Genomic DNA, 19,980 nt, shown 5'->3' with positions numbered 1-19,980 from the left:
CACATCTTTTGCTGCAGACTGAAATCTTTACACTGAGGAAAAGAACCACATCCCAATATCTGCATTTATTGAACGTCATTATTTAATTGATAAAGATAAATTTGGTTAAAAACAGCAAAAAATCTTTTAAAAAAGCTTGTACGGGATCAAATGCATAGATTATCCAAGTCTGGCCTATTTTTGCCTCTGTGTAGATTGCAGTGCATAAAAATGTGCCTTTGTGCAATACTAGAAGACCTGATCAGATCCTGGCTGCATGAAGGCTAATAATAAACTAATAATCCTGAGGAAAATGCACAAATAGAGGACAGTCAGGTCAATGCAGCCCCTGTTTCCATATAAAGCTATTGATCCAGTGGTAACTACGATTCCTGAGTCTTCTCTGTGCTCCTGCTTAATAGACTATTAAGCACAGGCAGACGCTTGCATGTGTGACACTTCATCGTGTCGTGCATGTGTGGGTCGCTCCTCTGGGACTGGGATCAGACACTCCAGCAGAGGACTGAACGCCATCCTTTGCATCTGCTACGAGCATCATATTTTTGTGATTATTTCTGAAGCTGAGTGGATTAACTGCACCTGTGTTCATGTGTCATTGCCGCTGATCCTGCTTTTCTCCCCTCTTTAAAATGAACTCAGAAACCCAGATCCTTCTGCATTTAACGGGAGTCATGACACTCATTCAACATCTCTATATTCAGTGAGAACTTATTTGTGCTGCTCATTATGTGATTAATAAAGAAAATGATGATGCTTCCAGTTAATAAACTTCTCATTTATTAAGAAAAGTGGACATCGTTAAAATCACAGTGGAAAAAATACAATACTTTCTAACAGCGGGGCTGTATTGCCAAATAAAATAAGGTGATATTCAAGAGAATCGTTCTGTTCCTTAACCTATAACTTTAACAAATAGTGATCAATGTTTGATTAATATTTCTTTTAAATTGATGTAGGATATTTTTTTTTATGAGTGACTGATTACAAAATGGTCAGTATGTGTTTTTCATGATACAGTTTCCAACATTTTAGGAGACAGTGGGGTATTTTAAGCTATTTTTGTTTTGAGAACACAAAAAGAGGCCTAATAAAATAAACTTTTTTTTTACCCAAATATAAATCATAATCAACTAAATAAATGCTGTCAACAATTATTTTAATTCTTTTCCTTGAAGATGGAGCAATAACGAACAGTTTTCAGTTCAATCCACACTTTTTGGTGAGTTGTTAAATGAAAAATCTGACACGACTTAAGTTTACAGCTCCTCTCAGCAGGTCAGGACTTCATCAATGCGTCACTATTGTACAAGCTGATTTTTATTGTCTCCTACAAGGATTTTTTCTTAATGTAAAAGAAGGAAAACGGCAGATATTTTCAGTGTCTTCTTTTTTTTTGAACGACAAGCAGCTCTTTGCTCGGCTTCCTGATCAATACTAAGAACTTCTGTTTTGCCGTAGTTTCTGTTAGACTTTTGCAGCCCTTTGTGACAAACAATATGCAGACAATGGAAATGACTTAATGCCTTTGACTGCAGCATTTTACACTCTGACATTTTATCTATTCACTGGATGTTTTCATAATTCACTCCTCTAACTTCTTTCATTAGTCATTTCCGTGATGAACTTTGTTTTTCACACCTGCTGCAGACTGCCTTTGGTAAAGGTCTTGATGATGAAAAGGTTTCAATAAAATTCAAATTAGACTTCTAATCGATGCCATACCAGAAGCACGAAGGCACACGCAGTCGCAGTAGCCGGCTGAGTGGAAATCAGTGGCGTTCCCTGAGCTGTGACTCCACGCTAATGGTTTGTGGCACTCTTGCTCGGTCCAATCCCTCCTCAATCACCAAGCCGTGCAACTCTCCCTGCAGGTGGCTGGAAAGAAGGGGAAGCAGTTGATTAGATCAGAGGAGAGCCGTGTAATGGGCGTCCGGCAGGTGGGGATGGGGGTAACTGCTCAGAAGCATTTGTAGAACCACAGGTTACTAAAGCGTCCATGAGGACGACACATCTTATGGTTGCCCTCTGTTTAAACTTGTGTATCGCTGGGATTCTGAAGTGGTCTCTTGAGTTTAAGAAGGGGTCTTTAAGGATACCCGACTGTTTCAGGAAAAAAGCATTTCCATTTTGTAGTCAGAGTTTAATCAATAAAAAGCAAAAAACATGTCAAATCTTATACAGATAAAGATTTTCTTTTGCCTTGAAGTTGATTCTTTACATCTGGACTCATTATATTCCTTCTTTAATTGTAACTTCATACTTCACCAAATGGAAATGTGATTGATACACTTCAAAAGTTGCTTTAACTATGAAATATTGGTGAAATGTATTTTAATAATGTTAATCACTAATTCTTAACAAATAATGGCTTATGGATTTATCTTAATTTTGCTTTGTTGAAAATAAATTAAAACTAATGTGTTTGTGCGAGTGGATCATCAACGGCTTCTCTCTAAGATAAAACATTTGATTTTTAATCATTTCCACATTTAGGACATAAAGATTTTAATAGAAAAAAAGGACATCTACACACACGTTTCCTGATTTTCCTTTTTATTTTGAACCCAATTTTATAATCACCCATCACAACTTTCAATGTCTAGCCAGGCATTTGTTCTATTTGTTTGTCATCCAAATAAACATATAAACTAAGATGTGACAAAGTTTCCGGATTGCATCTACACTTCATGTAACAGATGGAGAGGAACTTATGGATAAAAAACAAGTAAGGAATGCCGATAGTTTACTTTCCAGAAGGAACCGCTCAATTGATTTTGTAGCTCACGCTTCATATGCAGACGAAGATGGCAGAGGGAGGATGACGGTTTTCAGAAATGTGAAGCCGTTTTCTGCGTTATGTGCTTGAAAACTGGATTTGAAACGATTACACCCGCCCAAACGTGCAGCGTTTAGTGTTTTTAGACCTTCTGTCAGTTACATAAGCCGTGCCACTTAGTCATCTGCAGCAGGACTGTTCACACTCCTGCTGCTCTCTTTCAGCACCAAACTCCTCTCAAACACACAACAAACTTTAGGACGGCCATACCTTCACTGACTACAAGTTTGAAGACATTATGTGAGATTAAAATCAATGCAAGGCACTTCTGAAATATGACCCTCCTCCTTAGAAGGATTTCAGGATAAATTTAGTAACTTTGGCATATGGGAAATGGTTGTAGGTACTGTAGTCTAACAGGAGGTGTGTTCTGGCAGGATGAAAGGGTGACGCGTTATCTCTCTTTCTGCTCCAAATGACCTGCTGTGAACTGAGTCAGCCCGGAGACGCACATTGGCCTCGGCAGCAAAATGACCACAAGGAAAGAAGGTGATCACCACAATTTATCCAAACTTGGATGAGCTTTTGAAGTCGTGGTTTGGATTTCTGAAAGACTTTTTTTTTTTTTACTTCACCTGATTTTTCCTGCACTTAAAAAAATACAGCAACTGGGATTCATAAAGAAAAACATTGGTAAATAATTTCTCCTCTGAAGATGTCTCTGGACGATGTCTGTTTGTGTGCTCTTTATTTTACCCAGAAAAAACGCGAAACGCCAAAGTAATCTTTTTCTTTTTTTATTCTTCCTGTTAGTATTTCCCCCCCCCCAAATTCTGTTCTCTTTAGTTGCTGAAATGGGTTAATTTTTAGATCAAATAAAATACTCAAGTACTCACTCAAGTAAAATCTCTTATTCCTTTAAATTCATAGGTTTGGCACATTAACTGTATATGAGAAGTGGAGCGAGTGAGTGTGACGCCACTCAAAGACAATGACTTTGGGCTCCAACCAAATGAAGTCAATTCAGTTGCAGTTTTGTGGCTTCCATCTTGGAGCCAGACGTCGCCAGTGATTGGTCCTGAGTCAAAGTTCCTATGGTAACCACTCTTAGTTCAATAAAGTTTATAATGTCTGGATTGGTAACTGACTTGTAAGGTTCTTCTATTATCAGACACGGTTGTGTTTTTTCACATTCTAAAAACAAAACCGCGTAAGAAGTCAGCTAACTACTCTAGTAAATCAGGAGTGACCTTGTTGTACCACTTAAAAGCGGGCTACATAAAAAATCGGAGGCATCTGATTGGCCGGTTTATAGCTTGAAAAATCTCTGGGGGGGAAAAAGGATTATCGTGAAAAAAAATTGAGGATTATCAAGAATGTGTAAAAAAAAATGGTGGGAGAGCAAGAATTCTGACAAATATAATGACTAAATAATAGATGTTCATTTCTCTAAAGAAGTCTGGGATTTTTGCTTCCTGGAGCCAGTGGGCAATTCCTGTTTGGAACGCCAAGGGGGAGGGGTCACTCCGTCCAGTTCTCATGTGCAGTCAATGTTTGGGCCTGATGTTTTACCAGCTTCTTCAATAAAAAACAAACCAAAAAGTCCTTTAAGATAAGAGCCTGTCATGAACGTGTAGGCTGCAGGTATTCGTGGTGTAGAAGCAGCTGAAAGAAACTGTTTTTCCTACGATTCCTCACACAGTCCAACAGCTTCTCTGTCTGTCCGTCTGTCTGGTGTTTTTAGTTTTTATCAACTGGTATGTTGAGTGCAGCTGGTGATTGAAGGACAAAGGTGGACTTTCCTCGTTTCCCCCTTTGACCGTCATTCCAGTTCACATGTCATGCAGCTCCTTTTATTAAAGCCCTTTACCCATATTTGGCTTTACAGTGATCACTCAAATTATAATGAAATCAATAAAGTCCTACTCGACATCTTCCTCTCAAGACGTAATAGGATTGTGTCAGTTATGAGGTTGAAAACTCTTGATTCCTGCATTTTTCTGTAAAATATGTTTAAAGCTTTTAACTCCTTAGGGAAACTCTCACAGAAGAGATGCTAAATTGGGCGTTCATATATAGGCTTATGTAACCTTTACACCACAGGTGTTGCACTTAAAAATCCCCTTGAGTCTCTGACAGCGAGCGAGGCTCGTCCTGTCCCTTAAAGCTTTACAATCTACCATTTAATTGCATTGTGAATGCTTATGGTTCTTCAAAAAGGTCGCCCGCTCCCAGGTAGCGACAAGATGATAAATGGCGTCTAAGTCGGCGCTGAACACGCCGTTAAAAAGAGTTTGTTTCCCATGGCCTTGATGCAAAGTTCTCTTGTGTTGGTGTGAGGTTGGAGAAAAAAAAACAAGCCGCTGCACTTTCCTCACAGGAATGCTGTCCCAGCGGCAGAAAACTGCGTGAGGAGAGCACTTTTGAACCTCACGGCATATGGAAAGCAAAAAGATTGATTAGTGCTCTAATTATTTAAACAAATAAATGGTTAAGAAAAAAAATAATTTAAAGATGCCAAATATTTTTTCCAGTTTTTATTTTTGCATTTGTATTAATTCATTGCCTTCTTTTTTGCTTTTTTGACTGAAATATTTTGCAAAGTTGATGCTACTGAACACTAGTTTAGATAGATTTGACCTATAAAGTAAAAGCCGAACTTTCCCACAGCCTGTGAATGCAGCATGTGTGTGTAAACGGGAGGATTCTCATTGATAGTGAATATCTACTGGGTTTTATATGTTCTCCTCACTTTCAGTTGTGTTTTTTATTATCTTTTCAGTTTTTTGTTAATCTTTTGACGTTTTTATTCTTTCTTCTGGTGTTTGGTTTTAATTTTTTGCATATTCCGATCTATGTTACAATTACTGTAATCCTGTTTGAAAGACTTTGGCCCAAAGGGAAAGTTTTGATAGTTAAAATGAAGAATGATTAAAAATAACAACTACAAGCAGAAAAGGTATTAGTGCTTTTCCCACCTGCATGTTTCCTATTTGTCTCCATTCTCGTTTAGTTAATTGCTTCCTCCTGAATGAGACCTTTTCTCCGACTCGGATAGGAGCTCTGCTTTCAGACACTTGCATCCATCATTCACTAACACTGTAATTCCCTTCAGACATCACTTGATATCATGGAGATGAGAACTCAGACGCTTTTATCTGATCACACACAAATTGAATCGGTCTGCCAGCTCATCCATGATGCTGCAAACTCCTCCACGTCCAGGAAGATGAAACGCCGGCTTCTTTGAACAATGCCTGCTCAGTTTGGCCACTGCGTGAAATGTGATGTGACAAACAAGCGAGCAAGTGTTGGTCTTATACACCCCCCACCCCGAAAGTCAAAAGTCTGATTATGTAATTGGAAAAATGGCATCCAGCATCTTTCTACAGTCCACAGTCTCAGCATTCATAGAAGGTTTCATCTTTCTGTCCAGTTTAACACAATGATTCGCAAAGTGTGCAATCTTTAAGTAGTTTTAAAGTTTTCAGAAACACTACATGGAATCTGGACAAACGCAACAATTGTGCTCAACATCTTGTGAGACCGACTACAAAATAGAGTCTCTGTCTTAATTAGGGGGCAACTTTCCCCTCAGTGATTTTCTTTAATCTAAATCAGAATATGTGCTGCAGGCTGACGACACACTCTTTGGGTTTTTGTCAGACTGAATCTGATTTCTGTTGGGGGAAAAGTCAGCTCTGGCATGAAACTAGACGCCACCATGTTAGATAGAGGCAGACAATGTCAGTAAGCAGCGATTGGACTAAGTAGGTCTGATTGAGTTAACGTTTCTATGGCAACCATTCTAGCGAATCAGGAGTGAGCTTGTTGGAGGTCCACACCCCTTCCTCTTAAAAGTGGGCTACACCAAATCTTGTAGCCATTTTTAAGGTTCGACCTGAGGCCGCATACTTCTATAGATGCCTCTGATTGGCCAGTTTATAAGAAAAGGAAAGGAAAAAAACTTAGGAGAACAGAGCAACAAGATACCTCCATGATTTGTCTTCTTTCTGCTTTGCGGGGCCTTTTCAATCAAATCAAACAACTTTATTAACCACAGAGAAATGAAATACTCCAGTAATGTGACTCTGCTGCTCCAGGGGTCTTGAACAGAGCAATTTCATGAAAGGGGGGCAGTAAAAATGACAAATGTCTGTAGCATTTACAGCATTGGACAATGGAAACACCCAAAAATGTTCCACATTGTGCTTTAGGGGCCTAATAAATGATTGAAGCTGTCAAAGAAATAAAGAAAAAAAAATAGGAAACAATTCGTCTATTTTCTTTACTCTCAGAAACTGAATATGATCAGAAGTAAGTTTTTAAGACTGTAAAGTAACAACAAAAGAAACTTGTTGGCGTCTTTAAAATGCACATAAATGTATAAACAACTTCATGGAGAGACAAAAGTAAAAAAAAATAATAATAAGGTTAAATAATAAATAAGGTTGAAGCCTGCTAGATCTATGCCCCAGAATCCAAAAGCGTCTCCTTCGTGTGCCTGAGGTTAGGATCATTAGTGTCTTGGCTCACGGCGGAGGTCATCTTTTCAAGGGTAGGGGTGTTTTAAATAGCTCTGGCATTTGTGTGGAGCTGTCAGGCTCTGTAGGAACCTTTTGGAGGTTGGTGAACTTCTTTTCAACGCTCTTGCGAGTTACTATCACAAGATGTTTTCCAAGATGAGGGCTTGTCAAAAAGGCTTTGGACAGGAGGCAGGCTGTTTGGTGAAAGGCGTGTTAGTTATGCAACAGAAGGGCCTTGGTGAGCGTGATTATGATTCAGACCGATCCAAACGGCTGCATTTCTGTTGCATAACTATCTGACACCTCTGTGTCCCTTTCTTTCGTGCACACATGCAATTGTCTAATAAAACTAAGACGAAGAAAAGATGTTTACGTAACTTGGAGAGCTGCAAGCGAATACACAGCTTGCAGCTCCACCTGAAGGATGCTGCGTAAATCCAATAGTCCTGTGATGTATGCAAGGAAGTGAACCAGAGGCAGAGAAAAGCAGCTGACAGCACTGAGGCAGCAGCTTGTCCCTGTCAACACTTTGTGGTTTGGTTTTGGGGATGTTCTGCTGGTTTTGGGTCGGGCTGCTTTTACTGTCAGAACTGTGAAACATTGTACAAAAAGTTTGAGAAACGATTTTTCCAGTGTTTTCTTAGCATAAGCTGTTTGTTTAAACTGTTCAACTCATTTTTTGTCTTTGGAATATTGCTACCTTTTTAATAATCCTTATTGTTATGAGTTTGTTTGCTTTGTGGTAAAATCTTCATGAACATTATTGATCGATGAAGTTAGTAAGCCTCTTTGGATAACCAACCTCTTCTTCAGAGTCGGGATTATTTTAGGATTTTTAGTCATCTCTGAGTCAGATTGTTATTTTTGGGATGATATTCTCAAAAGTGAACATCCTCCAACACGACAGAAAAAGGACTGTTGCTGTTTTTCAAGACAAACAATTTTAAGAAAAGTTTAGATTTGTTTTTTCTCAGATAAGAATTGTTGATATAATTTTCTAAAAATTATTCTTGTTTAGTTATTCCAAAAAGCAAAAAAAAAAAAAAGGATTTTATTTTTGGTTGAGGAAGTTTACCGAAAGGAGCCAGTTGACGTGGCTCGGGCATCTAGTCCGGATGCCTCCTGGACGCCTCCCTGGGGTGGTGTTCCTTCCGGGCATGTCCCACTGGGCGGATGCCCCGGGGAAGACCCAGGACACGCTGGAGAGACTACGTCTCTCGGCTGGCCGGGGAAGGCCTCGGGGTCCCCCCAGAGGAGCTGGAGGAAGTGGCCGGGGAGAGGGAAGTCTGGGTATCATTGCTTAGACTGCTGCCCCCGCGACCCGGTCCCGGATAAGCGGAGGAAGATGGATGGATGGATGGATGGAAGTTTACAAACTTTTTATACCCAAATTTTTTCTGTTCTTTCTGTTTAGGCTCTTTTAATACATCTGAGGCTTATTAAGCTGAGCTTCATCTTATTTGTTTATTTTTCTGTTTAGAATAATAGAAAATCAAAGTTAGGCATCTTGGTATTTTAGATTTAAAGACCTACTATGATAATAGTTGTGTTTTTTTGTGTTTTTAATATGTTCTTGTAGCATTTTTCTCATGATGGAGAACATAGATAAAGATTATTAAGCTCAAAATTCCTTTTGTGATTATTTCTTCATTCAAATCTTTGTAAATCAAATTCAATATAAAAGAAATGCTGGTTATAAAAGAGCTTATTTGTGACTTAGGAAAAATGCCGGGCAGGAAATGTTAAGTTGAGGGTGTGAGGGGCTGTAAGCTAGTGGGAGAGCTTGTAAACAGATGAGTGATGGGAAGTGGAGTGGGCTTGCTTCGCCCCACAGATCCGCCAACAACTCTGTTGTAAACTCCTAATGAACTTTTACTGCTCTGCAGAAATTATGTGCTAGAAAATGCAATTTTTCTGATTTGGGCAAAAACTGCGCAATCATAATAAAAGGACCACTGAGAATGCTTTAAAATGGACCAAAAGAAGATCAGAGTGGCACTTTAACACTCCTTCATTTCTTTCTCTATGGTTTCAGGCACGTTACAAACAGAGTCTGGACCCCACAGTGGACGAAGTGAAGAAACTCTGCACGTCACTGAGACGTAACGCCAAAGAGGAGCGAGTCCTCTTCCACTATAACGGCCACGGGGTTCCACGACCGACCGTCAACGGCGAGATCTGGGTTTTTAACAAGGTACGGCATGCAGGGAAGCTGATTTTATTCTTCGGCAGCACCAGAGAATGAGCTAAATGATAACCTCACCGGTGACGCTTATGCTCATATTCCCATTTTTTTTGGATGACCATACTTGCAATATTTTAAGTTATTGTTATCAAGAAAAACTAAAGATTCTTGCTGGTATATTTTTATATGCATGTAAAGGATAACAGGTACCCATCAAAAAAATCAATATAGTACTGGAAGTAACACTAGTTTCTGTTGAAAACCAGCAATACGCTATGTATGTAAGTAAGAAGGTATAAAATTGATCGAGAAGTAAATCATTTGTGGTAAACTTTCTTCCTGTTGTGTTCTCCACTGATTTTGTCTTTTTATGTACGCATTCTGCAAACAAAAAGACGTCCAATTATAAGCTGGTTGACTGAAGGTGAAAACAGTGAGGGACCTGTGATGTGTGTACGAAATATATGATTAGATACATTAACTTACCTGAATACATAAAAGATACTTTTCTTTTAATACTCACAAAGAATAGGACAGTTTAAAAGACCCCAAACACCAGGTTTTAATGTTTGAAGCTGTTCAATCAAAGACATTTGTTTTTTGTTGCTAAAACTAAAAACGTAAGGGGAAAAAAAGTTTCTTTATTAAAAGGCATTTTGGCACTCCTCATTAAGGGGTTGGGTATAGTTTTAAATGCCAAATGAATAATAATATATATTTGGATTGTATCGATTTAGAAGTTTGTTGAATCTTTTGTGTATCGAGATGCGTATCGAATTAGGTGAGAGGGAAAGATACACACCTCTATACGAAGCATTGTGTAGGAAATAGTGTTCTTCCTCATTGACGGTGTACTCTGAAACTCTCAGCGGTGTTTATACGAGGACATTTCTGTAGCTGCAGCAAACGTAAATGCATGATTTAGCACTGAACCCTTTCTCTGGAACAGGGAGTTCATGTAGACACTAGGGCTGTGCGATATGGCCTAAAAAATAAATAAAATCTCCCATTTTATTTATTTTTTTATTCGACTTGTGATTTTCCCCCGGTAATCAAACGGAAGACAAATGTAACCCCCATTTCTGGGATGAATAATAAATAAATGAACACACTCCTGGAATCAAAGTTAAGTATAAGATGTTTCTTCTTCTCACTCCCTTCTGGACTTGTGTTGTTTATATAATTTTGTTTTATTTGGTTTTCTGTTTTATATAATTTTTGTCTTGTTTTTGTCTTATTTTGTTATTCCACACTTGTTTTCACTAGTCCAAAATAAAAAGGTTACTTACTTTACTTAGAGTCCCAGCTGTGTTTTAAGTCACACTTTGTAGTGTAGACTAAAGGAGACAAACATTGACCTTGAGAATAGCACCATTTTCTAAAGGATTAACAATACAGCTCATATCTGGGGTCTAAGGTTTTAATTCGATTAAGAAACCCCGTCTCCCCCTCCACCCCCCAGACCCCAACCCCCCATTGTTGTCGCCTGCGAACAAAAAAATCCTCAGGCGGCCGCGTCGCAAATTAATACCGATACAAGTATTAATTACAACGCAGAATTCTTTCTTAACAAATAACAGTAACAACTAACTATCTAACTAATGAACTAACTATATAGGCGTTGTAGAATGAGTATGTGTATGTGTATGGAAGCGATTATGTAGCATAAATAAAAAGCAAAGTCAAAACCAGAAATGCTTTTTCATTTACAAAATGAAGCTGCATTTTTTGACTCAAAAATATAATGAAAAAGCAATCCACCAAAATGCTTTTTCATTTCCTTCCTCAACACAGCTTATTCTGTCACTTAATTAAAATTAAAATGAAAATGGTATTTGACATTTCATTTTCAAGACGTTCCATGGTAAACGTGTAGCATAATTCATTTAGAAATGTCTAATTTGACCATTAAAATGGATTAATAGAAATGCTTTTTAATTTTCAAAATGAAGCTGCATTTTTTGACTCAAAATTAAAAAGAAAAAGCAATACTTCAAAATGCTTTATCATTTTATACTTCAACACAGCTTATTCTGTCACTTAATTAAAATGATAAATAAAACGGTATTTGAAATTTCATTTTCAAGACGTTCCATGGTAAATGTGTACCAAAATTCATTTAGAAATGTCTAATTTGACAATTAAAATAGATTAACAGAAATGCTTTTTAATTTTCAAAATGTAGCTGCATTTTTTGACTCAAAATTAAAAAGAAAAAGCAATATTTCAAAATGCTTTTTCATTTTATACTTAAAACCGCTTATTCTGTGTCATAATTCAAACGAAAATGCAAAGAGGGGATTGCATTTGCATTTTAACATCCACTCCGCGCAAGTTATCACAATATTCAATTCGAAAAAGCATTAGCAGAGGGGAGGCGGGGCGATGACGTCACTGCTCTCTCTGTGTGTCCGGCTGCTGACTGACGCACACACGCGCACCAGGAGCAGACTGTGTTAGCGGCAGAGACAAGGGTTTTGTGATGATTGTGAACTTCTGATGAGTTTCCACAGCTTCTCAGGACTAAGTAGCTGCATGTCCGCCTTCTGCGGTCCTCCTCCCGACGCACCGCGGACAAGCTTTGTTCTTCGGACCGCCAGCACGGATTTAAAAACATATAATCGAGCAGAGCAGGCCGTAAAATATTAGCATAACTGTAATAAAAGCACATTATGAAGATAGTCTCCTGCAGTTTCGCGCTAAGTGAGTGTTTTGGTCCACCAGCAACGTTTAGCATCGAGAAATCTGCTCTCTGATGATGGAGCTCCAGCTGTCATCAAACAGTAAATTCACCGCGAAGCTGCAGATCAAGGTGTAAATATCTGTGAATTACATCAGTCTTTATTTTGTTCTGGACACCACTGGAAACACAAATTCATATGATGGTTTCTCAGATCGCAGCAGCATTTCCGCCTTCAGCGATCGTCGGGAGCTTCGCGCTCCGCTGTGCGAAGGCAGCTGGCGGTCCGAAGAACAAAGCTTGTCCGCGGTGCGTCGGGAGGAGGACCGCAGAAGGCGGACATGCAGCTACTTAGTCCTGAGAAGCTGTGGAAACTCATCAGAAGTTCACAATCATCACAAAACCCTCGTCTCTGCCGCTAACACAGTCTGCTCCTGGTGCGCGTGTGTGCGTCAGTCAGCAGCCGGACACACAGAGAGAGCAGTGACGTCATCGCCCCGCCTCCCCTCTGCTAATGCTTTTTCGAATTGAATATTGTGATAACTTGCGCGGAGTGGATGTTAAAATGCAAATGCAATCCCCTCTTTGCATTTTCGTTTGAATTATGACACAGAATAAGCGGTTTTAAGTATAAAATGAAAAAGCATTTTGAAATATTGCTTTTTCTTTTTAATTTTGAGTCAAAAAATGCAGCTACATTTTGAAAATTTAAAAAAGCATTTCTGTTAATCCATTTTAATTGTCAAATTAGACATTTCTAAATGAATTTTGGTACACATTTACCATGGAACGTCTTGAAAATGAAATTTCAAATACCGTTTTATTTATCATTTTAATTAAGTGACAGAATAAGCTGTGTTGAAGTATAAAATGATAAAGCATTTTGAAGTATTGCTTTTTCTTTTTAATTTTGAGTCAAAAAATGCAGCTTCATTTTGAAAATTAAAAAGCATTTCTATTAATCCATTTTGATGGTCAAATTAGACATTTCTAAATGAATTATGCTACACGTTTACCATGGAACGTCTTGAAAATGAAATGTCAAATACCATTTTCATTTTAATTTTAATTAAGTGACAGAATAAGCTGTGTTGAGGAAGGAAATGAAAAAGCATTTTGGTGGATTGCTTTTTCATTATATTTTTGAGTCAAAAAATGCAGCTTCATTTTGTAAATGAAAAAGCATTTCTGGTTTTGACTTTGCTTTTTATTTATGCTACATAATCGCTTCCATAGTATGTGTGTCAGCACGCTGCGTGTGTAAAAGGGCTGAGCGCGTGCCACGCAAGAGCGAGTGAGAGCCTTTGACTGTGATGGGCTTTAGGCAAATGTTGTAGCCTGTGTGTGGGGGGCGGGGGGGGGGGGGGGGGGGGGGGGGTCTCTTCCTCCACGTCTGTGGCAGTAAACCCATACCAGTTCCAAACAACAGATTATTTTATTCCTTTCTTGGGAACAAACTTCCCGCTCTCACCGGTAGCCATGCTGTCGCTTGCTGTTTCGTGTGTGCTATGATGTTGTAGTTTGTCGCTTGCGAAACCGCCGTGTGAAACTAAGGCTACGGAAACTCTCGGGAGCCAAAAATGCGGCATTACACAAAAACTCTATTTAGTTCTTTTCGAAATCGCCCGTAACAAAAAATTCGGATTTATTCATTCAATCGATTTTTCTTCCAGGCCTAGTAGACGCACAATCATTGTTAAGAAAAAGATGTCTGACTGTGTCAGTTCACCCATCCACACAACTCCTACTTCCCTGTGTTACTTCCTTGCAGAAGTGTGAAGAAAGTGTAAGCCTTTCCACTTCACACTGAAACAGGAAGTGCAATGAATAGGAGCTAGAAAAGATTCAGCACCTTCAGAATGGGACATCTAGAAAGATCGATGATTGACATCCATCGTGTTTTCACTTCTTATCAAGACGTTTCATAGAATGACAGAAAAGAGTGAACAGCTAAAAAAGTAACTGCAAAGCTGAACCAGATGAACTGATAGATGAAGAAGATGTCTTTAAGCATCTGTATTAGTGCAGACACTTCATTCATCTGTCAATCACACTTTTCTTGGAAATGAAGTTTAAAAAACTGGGTAAAAATTATTTTTTTAACCTGAAAAGATACTTTTTAAAATTTATTTTTAAATTTTTTTTATTTAAATTCTACCAGATCAAGGGCCCCTTTGTAGGCGAGGTTGAGGGTTTGACTCTACAGTTGTGTCAGCATTCACTGTTAAAACTGTATCCCAAAGCACCATGATGATTATTTTTTCTGTGGTGACGCTTGAAAACCACAAGTCAAATAAAGAAAATAGATAAATACAGCTTACATTTGAAGTTGTTACACACTTGCACGTGTGAAATTTGCTCGCTCTGTTTGATCCTTTGTCTGGGTAACAGTGAGCTGCAGACACAACTGCGCTCTGGAGCCACTGTGTGGTTTAGCCCCCCAATGCAACCCCTTACTGCTGAGTGTCAAACAGGGGAGCATTGTCATGATACAGTGTTCGGTATGACTCAACCGTGGATTTGAACGCACGACTTTCCAGGGCGAACACTCCTCCACTAGGCCACTGAATTATTATTTTTTTTTACCAATATTATCGTTTCAACAGTGCCAGTTTGTCTGTTAAAAGGTCATTCCAAATTAATTTCATTTAAATTCAGTAAGGCCTGCTGAATAATTCGCAAATTTATCGTTATAGCGATACTAAGCTGTGCAATACGCATATCGCAAAAGATGGCAAAAACTGCAATAAATGGTTACCTTAAATGTGGTAAAACAATCTTATAGCAGCTTGAAGTATTTAATGAATCAAATAAATCCCTTCATGCATTTGACCAATCAGATGGAAGCCTTCACGTTTTAGACCAATCAGATGGAGCTTTTTTTATGTTAGATGTTCGCCTCTTATGTAGACCAGGGTTTACTCTTATTTAAATGAAACTGTTGTCGAAACTGTGAAATGGAAATTATATTTTTGGTTGTTTTGCTATTTGTTCATTTATCGCAGGTTATATCATCATGGCGATATTGATCACTTCTATCGCATACCGCGAGTTTTCCTCATATCGTGGAGCCCTAAATTCAGTCATAATTTGGAGTAAAATTCCTTTATTTTAAAGTGATATTATTGTCCTCTGTTCTCTTAAAAAATGTCCACTTCAGAATTTATTGTCATGTTTTGTTCCTGTGTATCAGTAGTGTTTGAAAAAAGAACAAAAGAAAAAACCCTCCTTCCTGCTTTTACTAAAACATTACTATAAGGAGAGTTTTTGTGGTCACCAAACCCACACTTGAGCGACCACAAGCCTTGGATTAGCTGCAGAGATGAGCTCTTGGCTCCACTAAAGTTAACTCTGCTGCTGAATCAGACACATTTGCTGAGTGGGTACCCACCTTGTCTTTTTAAGAAAGCGTCCCCTTAGAATGATGATGCACCGCTGCTGCTTTTTTCCTCCAGTTCACCCCCAGGCCATACAGCTTCACCTTCTTCCTGTTTTGTTTTTCCTCCTTTTGTACAGTTTGGTTTTTACTTGTTTTTGTGTAGGATGTTCAAACATCAGTGAATGAAGGTTTAGTTCAGGAAACTGCAACCTTAAGCGCTAAAAGTCATTTTCTTTAGTTTTTAACTGACCAAACCCCTGTAAGAGCCACAAAGTCCCCCGTCAATGTTGGACACATATTTTTTTTATATGTATCAGTTTTAAAGACCTACTCTGATAAAAAATTGTGTTTTTAACATGTTCTTGTTGGATTTTTCCTCATGATGGAGGTCATTTATGAAGAAAAATTTGCTCCAAATTGCGTTGTTGAGTATTTTCTTGATGCAAATCATCGTGAATCAGGAGCAGAAATGCCATTGGAAAAAACCTGTGGCCTCAAGCTCCCTGCTCCAGTCCATACGTCTTCATTTTCCTCGTCTAAACTGGTGTTTGGCTTCAAACCGTACGGCTGGATAGCTCCAAAATTGCTCGCCATTGTAGTTGCACCGCTAATTTTAGGTTGTGAAGGGGCTGTAAGCTAGCAGGAGAGCACGTGAAACTAGGGGACGATGGAAAATCAGTGCATGCTTACTCCACGCCAACAGTCCCACCCAAAACTCAGAGGTGAATTTCTGATGAACTCGTGCCGCTCTGCAGAAACCATGTCCTAGAGAACGACACGATTTTTTTAAATTTTGGCAAAAACTGCATAATTACAATTAGAGGGACCCTGGTTTGAAAATAAATCCAAGATGATTGGAGTGGGACTTTTTTTTTTTTAACCCTTTTTTTCTTCCAATTATTAACATTGTTCTTCAAAGCCAGACCCCTGCAGTCCCCTGGTTCAATTTAGTTATCATCAGACAGTTTGTCAGAAAACAATTGTCTATTAAAACACCTTAAAACGCCACTAAAATTCCACTTTTTGACTTGTTTCCCACATTTTTCTCAAAGCTAGTATTTAATAAGGATGGATCCATAAAAGTGAGTGATGATAACATGATGCAGAACCTTTTTGTCACTCTTCAGCATTTGTCTCTTTCTCTTTTTTCTCACAGAACTACACTCAGTACATCCCACTGTCGATCTACGACCTGCAGACGTGGATGGGGAGCCCCTCCATTTTTGTTTACGACTGCTCCAACGCAGGAATTATCGTCAAGTCCTTCAAACAATTTGCTCTGCAGAGAGAGCAGGAGCTGGAGGTGAGGAAAAACCAAAACATACATAACACGTTTTACATTCATAGCTGTTAAGAAGCGGGAAACTGCCCTGTCGATGTCTTTTCACTGTAGGAGTTGAGGTTTCCAGCTGTAAACCTCCCCATGCAAGTGGACAATTGGATCTTCCTGACTGCTTTTTGACTTGATCCTTTTATTCCACACACAGAAATACACGCCCCAAATCCTTTCCAGCCACGGTTCTGCCAGCACTTCTTCTTTTTCTTGAACTTATCGTTCCAGCTCTCGGTTCAGGCGTGCTACGTGAATTCCTAATGAGTGGGCGCTGTCATTCATTTCAATTATTCATGAAGAAGTTTCAGCCAGACTGTAGATTAGGAGGAGAAGGGGAGAGGGAAGGAGGAAGGCAGGGGATTTACAGTATGGAGCTGCTGCTAGGGTGCATTACCTTTTTTTAAGTAAAGGAAAAAAAACCTAAGAGAACTGCTGAGTTGCTCCAATGTTTGACTAACTCTGTCAACGACGTCTTTACCCTCTCTACTAAGCCTGCAGAGGTCGCAGCAGGTTAGCCTCCGCCGACCTAAAAACTGCAGCTTCTGTTCTCCTAGAAAGTGTAGTTTGTTTCTAACTTTAAATTTACAAGGGATATAAAGTTTTACCATAAAGACCAAGCAGATTTGTTTTTGGACCCATTTGATGTCTGGGCTGTCCTATCACTGCACAAAAGGGCAGTACAAAGAAAAATTCAGGAGTTCTGAATCTTTTCTGTTTATGACCATAAAACATAATCTGTGTTCAAAAGCTTTAAAGAGAGACAGAAATATGATGGAAACACAGTAAAGTCACAACACTCTGCTCTCAGGCGGTGGCATAAATCTTCACTAACTCGTACAGAAGGAAGAAATGAAAAAATAAAGTCAACATAATCATAATAATCACCTAAATATGGATGGTAGTTTATTCATAGGCTGATACATATGGATAAACAGCTAGAACCTATGGTGAAACTTTCAATTTCACCATAAATGAATATTATTTTGTTTGCAAATGGTGTCAGCAAAATGTACAAGTTTTGAACTAAGGTGAGATCAAATAAAACTTTCTTCTTTTTAAAGGAAAAATGAATTCATTACAGCAGCTCTACATAAATATACCGAACAGAAAACGTGAGATCAACAAGTATAAAAAAAAGTTGCAAAAAAATACCAGTAAGAACAAAAAGATAAAAGGAGTAAAGACTCTTAGTTTATTTAAATCTTTACATTTGATGAATTGATCAAATATGACACAAAAAAATGAAGTTAGTATAAAATATGGATAAACCGTCAGCAATTCTTGCTGAATTTTCCTTTCAGACAATGTGATTCTCCTGTCATGGCAGAACATGCGGGGAATTCCAAAAGCATTTGCCGCATCATTGCACAAACATGTTGCTCCCAAACAGCCGGCCGGAGGGTTTAGCTGAAGGACTTTTGTCAGGAAATAAACAGAGGAAGTCCTTTGGGGAAATGCATGGGAAATTGCATAACATGCCCCTTTATTTTCCCGGGCTCAGGCCTTGCCTCTCCCTCTCTTTCAGACAGGAGGTGTAGTTGGGCTGTCAGGTGGAGGATTTAGGGAGAGGTGCTGACTTCCGGACACATTGTCCTCCTGCTGAAGAAAATCCTTGTACACGTCTTGCCTCCTTTTCTGTATCATCAGACCAAACCTCCCTGAAAACTATGCTGTTTCTTATTTGTTTCATTTAAGCTATTAGATTTAAAGACCCCACTTCGATATAAATGGTATTTTTAACACGTTCCTGTGGGATTTTTTTCTCATGATGGAGGACGGAATATTCAAATGAAAACCGCTTTTTGGAGTATTTCTTTATTCCAATCGTTGTGAGTCAGGATCAGATGAAAGAATGCCGGTGGAAAAAGCTTGAACTGTGAGGTAGAAGCTACTAAGGAAGGCCACAAGCTCCCCGCTCCACTCCATTCTGATTCATCCGTTGTAGACAAATAGATCTGGCTCAAAACTGTACACCTGGAGAGCTCCAATATTGCTGGCCATTTTTGTTGCACCAATAATGTTAGCTTGGGGGTGTGAGGGCTGTAAGGTAACGAGAGAGCTGTTAAACAGGGATGATGGGAAATGGAGGAAGGCGTACTCCCTACCAAGTCATGCCCATAACTCAGTGGAGATTTTCTAATGAACTCTTGCCACTCTGCAGAAATTATGGAAAACATCACAGTTTTTTACATTTTGGCTAAATACGGAATAATCATAATTAAAAGACCAGTAGGAACGCTTTTACAAAAGATGACTGGAATGGGACTTTAGAGGAGGATCGGCCCCTTGAAAATGAAACATCGCAGCTAAACGCAGATGGTAAAGCAAAAAGGAAAATACAAAAAATAAAAACAAAGAAACACAATTTGATTACCTCATCACTTAACAGGCAATCATACCGCCGACTCTTGATACTCATAATATTTACCCTTCCCTGTTAATAACAGATCAATACAAGAGAGCGTAGAACGATAGTTCCAATCATTTGGTGCTTTAACTCAAAGGTATTTTTCTTAAAAGGAGAACCCGATTTAGAAGGTGCAACTGTAGGGAACTAAATATTATTTTAAATAAAAAGGGAGGTCAAAGTTGATATATTTAAAAAATCTATTGTAGCCATTGAAACTGGCTTCTGCTTGATTGTGAAAGCCAACCCAAACGTTCGCACAGTGTACAGTGGTGAGTCGGATACGATCAGTGACCCGGTGAAAGGCCTGTCCTCATCCAGTCACTCATCCGGTCCTTTCTTCATCCGTTCACTGATCCGGTCCTGGCCTCATCCAGTCACTCATCCGGTCCTGTCCTCATCCAGTCACTCATCCGGTCCTGTCCTCATCCAGTCACTCATCCGGTCCTGTCCTCATCCGGTCACTGATCCGGTCCTGGCCTCGTCCGGTCCTGTCCTCATCCAGTCACTCATCCGGTCCTGTCTTCATCCGGTCCTGTCCTCATCCGGTCACTGATCCAGTCCTGTCCTCATCTGGTCACTGATCCGGTCCTGTCCTCATCCGGTCACTGATCCGGTCCTGTCCTCATCTGGTCACTGATCCGGTCCTGTCCTCATCCGGTCACTGATCCGGTCCTGTCCTCATCCGGTCTCC

The 19,980-nt window shown here is 39.2% G+C and overlaps 1 protein-coding gene across 7 annotated transcripts in view; it reads left to right on the top strand.

Moving 5' to 3' along the window:
* The window catches only part of rptor (regulatory associated protein of MTOR complex 1), a 175,746-nt gene that overhangs the window by 50,304 nt on the left and 105,462 nt on the right, over positions 1-19,980 (top strand). For all 7 annotated transcript variants that reach the window (XM_023954643.1, XM_023954642.1, XM_023954647.1 and 4 more), the window contains exons 5-6: positions 9,338-9,496; positions 16,703-16,849. In XM_023954643.1, the coding sequence (XP_023810411.1) occupies positions 9,338-9,496; positions 16,703-16,849 (306 nt within the window). The remainder of the gene's footprint in view (positions 1-9,337; positions 9,497-16,702; positions 16,850-19,980) is intronic.

This window comes from Oryzias latipes, chromosome 1 (assembly GCF_002234675.1).
Source record: "Oryzias latipes chromosome 1, ASM223467v1".
NCBI classification, from domain to species: Eukaryota; Metazoa; Chordata; class Actinopteri; order Beloniformes; family Adrianichthyidae; genus Oryzias; species Oryzias latipes.
Note: the sequence above shows the minus strand (reverse complement) of the source record. Positions and strands in the feature narration are given on the sequence as shown.